The sequence below is a fragment of the Aspergillus aculeatinus genome, assembly GCF_003184765.1.
Source record: "Aspergillus aculeatinus CBS 121060 unplaced genomic scaffold BO66scaffold_20, whole genome shotgun sequence".
Taxonomy (NCBI): domain Eukaryota; kingdom Fungi; phylum Ascomycota; class Eurotiomycetes; order Eurotiales; family Aspergillaceae; genus Aspergillus; species Aspergillus aculeatinus.
Window position 1 is genome coordinate 429,980 of NW_020291489.1, and position 6,846 is coordinate 436,825.

Sequence of the window (6,846 nt, forward strand, 5' to 3'; positions counted from 1 at the left end):
TGTAGAGAAGAAAGGGAAGAAGAAGAAGAAGATGCCAAGCAGCGGGAAGAAACAGATGACGATGCCCATGTGATGGAGAGAGAGTAAGTATCCGTACTCCGTACTGAGTATCCGTACCAGCTCGCCTTTTTTTGTTTTTCGCATCTCAACACTTTTGGCTGGCTTTTCTTTCTTTTTTCTTTCTTTTCCCCTTCTTCTTCTTCTTCTTCTCCTCCACTTCTCAGATGTCTTTATTCACCGCACTCATGCATATCTCGTTTCCTTTCTACTAATTAGTATTGATCACTACTATCCTACATTTATTCCCTCCATTGCTCCTGCAACATCATGTTGCCCTTTATAGATCTCCGTATGTCGCTCGCCGCCAACTTTCCTCATGGCCTCCAAAGAGAGGTAGACTGACCCCCCCTTGTTGGTACCAGTGTTCGACTATCCCGCAAGGGCAACAGGAGCTTCCATTGATGAGCGTATGTTTATACATACTCCATACTCCCCCCATTTGTTGGACTTGCGCGCCAGTGCTGATTTCCGCGCTTGTTTGGTTCCCTCGGCACAGTCAAGCTCATTGCGTCATTCCTCCTCTCATATCCTTTGGCCGGCCTGTTGAAGCGAATCCCCGATGCTCAGCCCTGGAAGAAGAACGTTTTCATCATCGCCGTATCGCTGTTCTACATCGTTGGCCTCTTCGATTTGTGGGATGGTCTTCGCACTTTGGCCTATAGCTCCGCTGGTATCTACCTGATCGCCTACTACATCGATGGATCCTTGATGCCATGGATTGGTTTCGTCTTCCTGATGGGCCACATGTCCATCAATCATATTTATCGCCAAATCGTCGACGATGCGCAGGTGGTGGATATTACAGGCGCTCAGATGGTCCTGGTCATGAAGCTTTCCGCGTTTTGCTGGAACGTTCATGATGGTCGGTTGCCGCAAAGCCAGCTCTCGGATGCCCAGAAGTACGCCGCGATCACTCAGTTCCCTAGTGTTCTGGATTATCTGGGCTATGTGCTCTTCTTCCCATCTCTCTTCGCTGGCCCGGCTTTCGACTATGTCGACTACCGCCGCTGGATTGACACGACTCTGTTCGATGTACCTCCTGGAACCGATCCCTCGAAGGTGCCCCCGACCCGGAAGAAGCGAAAGATCCCCAGAAGCGGCACGCCTGCTACGAAGAAAGCTTTAGTTGGATTAGTCTGGATTCTGGTTTTCCTGCAACTAGGCTCCCTGTACAGCCGAGACACTTTACTCGGAGAGGGCTACATGAACTACTCCTTCCTCAGACGGGTCTTCATCATGCACATGGTCGGCTTTGCCGCCCGATGCAAGTACTATGGTGTCTGGTCGCTGACAGAGGGTGCCTGTATCCTCTCTGGCATGGGATACAACGGTTTCGACCCCAAGTCGGGCACAGTCTTCTGGAACCGGCTCGAGAATGTGGATCCATGGAGTCTCGAGACAGCCCAGAACTCCCACGGCTACCTGGGCAGCTGGAACAAGAACACTAACCACTGGTTGCGGAACTACGTCTACCTGCGTGTCACTCCAAAGGGCAAGAAGCCTGGATTCCGTGCCAGCATGGCCACCTTCACCACCAGTGCATTCTGGCACGGCTTCTACCCTGGTTACTACATGACCTTCGTTCTCGGCTCCATCATCCAGACCGCCGCCAAAAGTAAGAGCCCAGATTCTCCACCCACTGCGGGAACTTTTATACTGATCGAACCTCAGATTTCCGCCGTCATGTCCGGCCCTTCTTCCTCACTCCTGATGGCAGCAAGCCTGGCCCCTACAAGCGCTATTATGATATCGTGAGCTGGCTCCTCACTCAAATTACCATGTCCTTCACGGTGATGCCTTTCATCTTCCTCTCCTTCGGCACCTCTGTCGCCGTCTGGCGCAGCGTCTACTTCTACGGCATCGTCAGCAATGTTCTCACGATCGTCTTTTTCGCCAGCCCCGCCAAGGCTATCCTCGTCAAGAAGCTTAAAGCCCGCGGCACCAGTCGCCCGCCACACGCCCCTCGCACGGCCAGCACCGAGTCGCTGCAACAACCGCCCACACTCGGTCTCCCCAGCGACGCCATGCAGGAACTTGATGACGCTGTCCAGGAGATCATATCTGAGATCGAGTCCCGTCGCAGGCGCGGCAGTGTCGCTACTATGCCCACGGGCGAAGAGCTGAAAGTCGCGGTCGAGAACAAGATCGGGCGTAAGCTTCCCTGATTCTCAGGATTCCTCTACATTTGAGAGGTGGTAATGCATTGTATGGACGGGTCATTCATTTATTGTTGAATGTCGCCCTTCACATGATCGGCGCCTTCTCTTTCTTTATGTTCTCATGTTCTCCTTAGTGTCACCAGTGCGAACTCAATACGGTCAGATGGTTTTTCCATCATTTGGCCGTTTAAAGACCGGTGACTTATGCGCGGGCTGGATGGGCGGGGGGTGGGGGAGGCTGGCCACCTCGGCTGATTCAGCGCCGATTGCGTGGTAGACAAGGTCTATCGCCGCTCTTTTAGAACTTACTCTGTAACTTCAGATTTTGTGTTTTGGCTCCCGGCGCTCGCGTGTTTGCGCATGTTCATCTCGGGTCCTTTTGTTTGTATCAATATTGAGCGACGCTGCTTGATTTGTGACGTTTTGGAATCCAGTTGGTTGTCTTTTTGAACTATGGCTTAATGTCCGTGATCTGTTGTTTATCGTCACTCAATCAGACCGGGTCCATTACAGGCTGAGCAGCCATTCTCCGTATCCGTTGAAAGAAATCTCGCCTACCATCTAGATGATCTACCTAAGCACCGTTGTCTAATTTAACCATTGTGTCATATATATATCTACCTATGTGTTGATTTTGCTATATAGTTCGTGAATCCCAACTCGAACCCGCAGAGAAACCATTCTCACCAGCACTCGGGCATCGAGAAGGGCGACATGAAAATAGACAAATGAAAGAAAGAACAGTAACATATATCCATCGTGCGTCGTGAAACCCCAGATAATTCCAACGCTATGCATGCACTTTGCAGATAATCGAATAACCCCAATGAACTTGACCAGATAGACGGTTTCGGTATAGTGCGGATAGACATAAGATAGAGGACCAACACCTATTTGTCGAGGAAATATGAGACTGATCTCCAGAAAATATAATAGAAAAAACATTATAAACATCACGTCATGCCAGTCGTGTCGAGAGTGATATGTAAATATGATATACCAAGCAGCCGTGGGGCAGAGGAAGCCGAATGCGAGTATATTGCAGGCGCATCGAGCAGGCGGCGCTCAGGTGAAATCAAGGCGTATGAAGGGGTATAAACAGGTAAAAAGAGTCGACTCCAAGCATTGCGATGCGAAAGTCAATTCGAGCATACACAATGCGATGCAGGCGCAGGCATGGCCGGCGCAGGGAGCGCCAAGGCAGCCGATGTACCTCGGCGCCCTGATCAGGCAGAAGCTGCAAGCGCGATGGACTTGCAAAGAACATAGAACAGGGGGCTCAGGTTTTGATCAACCCTAGAAGCCCACTGTTGTACCGACAACTGCTAAAGTGATCTGCCATATTGTTAGTCGAGGGAGCAGGAGCATGGCTCATGCAGTACTTACCACAATTGTGACGATTACTAATCCCAAAGGGTTCATCCACCGGTTGAGCTTTCTCCACCATCGGGCATTTTCGTAGCGTCTTCTCTGAAGGTCGAAAAGTCGCATACGTAGGCTTGTTTCGAGCTGGGACTCGGGGTCATCCTGCATAACCATTTCCGGTTGTTTCGGCAAAGGGAGGAATGAGGCGACCAGCCAGGCTAACGAGCGCAGAGTAAGCACAGGTTGCAGTCAGACTGCGTAGGTACCAGGCTGATACTTACCAAGAGGGAAGATGAACCCAACACAAAATGACCAGACTTGGATATTTCGCCGACCGAATAGAGGTTCCATCCTAGAGTCGAGGGATGGAGCTCCCCGCGTGCCCTTCCGTGGGCCCGTCGCACGTCGATCAGGCAACAGGTGTGGCGACCAGCTGCTGCGTAGCCGATTGCGGGTGTCCCTTCTTTCGAGTTCTGGATCTTTTACCCAATGGCTTCGAGGGTCGCGCGGATCGCTCGGTGGTGCCTCCCACCGTACGCTTCGGAGGTCACTAGTCATTGTTCGAGTATGGCTGTGAGCTGTGGGCATGCGGTAAAGAGCGCCATTTGTACTCGCCGTAGCTGGCCGTAAGGATGGTGGGCGACTTCCTTCCACCGTGGGTAAACCTGATTGGGCAGGTTGCGCTTCGGAGCGCCCATAGTACATCCTAGCCCAGTTGGGCAAAATGTTATGGATGGTCGAACTTGTTCCCGGCCGCTTGGTGCTTCGCATACTGCTTCGTCGGGATCTAGATCCGGACGAAAGGCTGCTGGGCACTGCTGGGTTCGAGGGGCGCGCGGGCAAGTTTGCCACATCGTCCTGCTGTTCGTCGCCGTCCGAGTCCTCCACTTCATTCACAAGCCACACAGATGAAGACGTTGGCTTTAGGCGGACCAGGGCTGGAGAAGGCCGTCTAGGCTCTGCCAGAGAGTTGTTGCTAGATCCTTCAGCATAGTTCGAATCGCACTCTGCCGACCATCGAGATGTGACTGTCGACAAATGAGTTTTGAAGCGATCCGAAGAGAAATCAGTGGTAGGTTCCGGGGGGGTGGGCTCCGCGACAACCTCGGAAGTAGATACATCGACCCTTGAGCTTGACGATGAAGGAGCGCGTATTGTCGGATATTGCAAGAAAACCCCGCTGTCGACGATCGCCTGGATATCGGAATTCGGCCCGCTCCGCGATGAGGATGTGAGAGAGCGAGAATGGCTCCGCCCGCGTGGAAGCGTTGAGTTTGATTGGACTGGGTGCACCTGATTGGAGGGATTAGACCGGAATGATTGTGAGCGTGAACGCGAAAGCGAGCTCGATTGTTCGGAGGATGAACCGTGAGTCCATTGAGCCGCTCCAATATACCTGATGACCGTTCCCAAGGAATTTAAAGACGATAAGGAGTTAGATCGAGTAACCGAGCCTGGATTTGAAGAGGCACCAAGGCGCACAAAGTTCAAACTCGAGTTGTCGAGGGCCACGAAGTTCGGACTAGATGGAGGTCCGATAGGAACCACGTTCGGGCTAGAATGGCCTGAGCCAAGGGTTTCCGGACCAGATGGGTGACGCGATGAGGTTCGTGACATCACGGGCTTGATTGTTGGAGGGACCAGGGGTAATGTATTCGGTTCCTCATCTGAATAAGCGGCTATAGAAGCGGAATCGGACTTGGGGCCGGTGGGTTTGTCTTCTGGAGGCAAGAGATCGGGGAATGATGACTTGCTCGACAACGGATCGTCTTCCCATACTTGCGACGGGGTGTTTGCGGCATCGAACGTCGAGGATAAATCCCAAGGATCACTGGCGGACCGCTGAAAAAAGCTGCTGTCGGCAATGTGGCTTAACTCCGTCGAGGTATTCCCAGCATAATGATCCGGTGCTTCGTCGAGATGGAATCGGGCATCCGGGATAAATTCATGTCCTTTTCCGGGCCGCGGGAGGAGAATCTGCTCGGGCTTGGTCGGATACGGCGTAGCTGAGTACACATCGTGTTCTTCCTGACCGGCGTGTTTATCACTCGTGGCTCGGAGGGACGCAGGTGGGGAGGACTCATTCGTCTGGGACGGATTGCGCTCGTGGAGAGCTCTCCGTGCTGGGAGACTCGTTGAAGGTCCAGTCGAGCGCATGTTGTGCAGATTAGTTCATTATTATCACTATACACCAGTTATTAAGGTCGGGCTGTCGATTAAACCTGCGGGCGGCGACCCGGTAAGGCTGGCGTTATAATCGACAAGGAGTTCACAAGAAGCAAGAAACGTAGATTGAAGAACAGAAAAGACAAAACGCTCACGCCCGACTGGGGGGTCTGGGACTGGAGACGACGAAGAATGGAGATTCAAGATGATCTTCGATCATCAGCTCGGTTCGGGGCACCAAGCGACCACACAAACGGACCGCTCGATGGAGCGATTGACAACCCGCAGTTGCCGGCGATGGCCCCGTTGATGTTTGTTGTGGTCTAAAGAATTTTATGATGCAATGAAGAATGTCTCGACACAGAAACGACGACGCGATGGTTTAAGGGAGCGTAACTAAGCTGTCCACCGGGGCACTACAGCCAAGGGAGAGTGGATCCGACCGAAAAAATGCCCGGAGTTGGATTAGCGAGAGCGAGTCAAGACCCCCAATGGAGCCAGCTTAATAAGGGCGGGGCGCGATATTAACGAGAGAATAATGACTGGAATAGTAAAAGAGTGTCTAACCCGAGACCAGGAAAATAATCAAAGAACGATTCGAAAAGAGCGGCGAAAGGAAGGAAGACTGGAGGAAAGGGGACCACAATCTGAAACGACCAGGCCGGACTAAGCCGTAATATTTAAACGCCCCGGAGTCCGGGTTCCCAGCGGCGGTGAACCATGGATGAGATCAATAGATGAAGAGAGATGAAGAGACTTGTCTTTGCACCCCTCTTCTCTTTGGCTTCCGGAACAGGGATACTACTCGATCCAGGGGGGTCATGCAGACTGCACGCTCTAGAGCGCCATTTGAAACCGCACGATTGGTGGTCAAAAGGGATGGTCCTGCAGCCTGCAGCTCGTCACTTTTTCCGACTTCCCTTTGGGCAGACGGTGGCCTACCTGCTCCGCCCATGGTCGCCTCGAAACTTGCGAGGGGGGCGGACAGCTAGCGGGATGGCGCGGGATGGCCGCCAGGGAGAAAGGGTTGTGAGAGGGTCTGGCCCGATGGACAGTACGGTTTCTCTCGAATGTTGATAGTCTCCCTCCCGGCTCC

At 52.7% G+C, this 6,846-nt stretch overlaps 2 protein-coding genes across 2 annotated transcripts; one reads left to right on the plus strand and one right to left on the minus strand.

Annotated features, from left to right (window-relative positions):
- Positions 1–179: 179 nt before the first annotated feature.
- On the plus strand, positions 180–2,456 carry BO66DRAFT_391400 (lysophospholipid acyltransferase). Its single transcript, XM_025647249.1, has 4 exons — positions 180–349; positions 423–467; positions 557–1,675; positions 1,732–2,456. Exons 1-4 carry the CDS (start codon positions 328–330, stop codon positions 2,223–2,225), a joined length of 1,680 nt encoding a protein of 559 aa, XP_025504780.1. The 5' UTR covers positions 180–327; the 3' UTR covers positions 2,226–2,456.
- Positions 2,457–3,344: 888 nt separating this feature from the next.
- BO66DRAFT_75377 (putative serine-rich protein) lies at positions 3,345–6,119 on the minus strand. Its single transcript, XM_025653568.1, has 3 exons — positions 3,866–6,119; positions 3,606–3,802; positions 3,345–3,554 (listed from the first exon to the last, which is right to left on the minus strand). Exons 1-3 carry the CDS (start codon positions 5,739–5,741, stop codon positions 3,516–3,518), a joined length of 2,112 nt encoding a protein of 703 aa, XP_025504781.1. The 5' UTR covers positions 5,742–6,119; the 3' UTR covers positions 3,345–3,515.
- Between the last annotated feature and the right edge of the window lie 727 nt (positions 6,120–6,846).

Excerpts from the sequence above, each read along its gene's own strand:
- BO66DRAFT_391400 (XM_025647249.1), top strand. The coding sequence starts at position 328 with ATGTTGCCCTTTATAGATCTCC. Across the intron at positions 468-556 it reads AGGAGCTTCCATTGATGAGC|TCAAGCTCATTGCGTCATTC; the intron begins GTATGTTTATAC and ends CCCTCGGCACAG. Across the intron at positions 1,676-1,731 it reads CATCCAGACCGCCGCCAAAA|ATTTCCGCCGTCATGTCCGG; the intron begins GTAAGAGCCCAG and ends ATCGAACCTCAG.
- BO66DRAFT_75377 (XM_025653568.1), bottom strand. The coding sequence starts at position 5,741 with ATGCGCTCGACTGGACCTTCAACGAGTCTCCCAGCACGGAGAGCTCTC. Across the intron at positions 3,803-3,865 it reads TGGGTTCATCTTCCCTCTTG|CCTGGCTGGTCGCCTCATTC; the intron begins GTAAGTATCAGC and ends TGCGCTCGTTAG. Across the intron at positions 3,555-3,605 it reads TAGTAATCGTCACAATTGTG|ATCACTTTAGCAGTTGTCGG; the intron begins GTAAGTACTGCA and ends ACAATATGGCAG.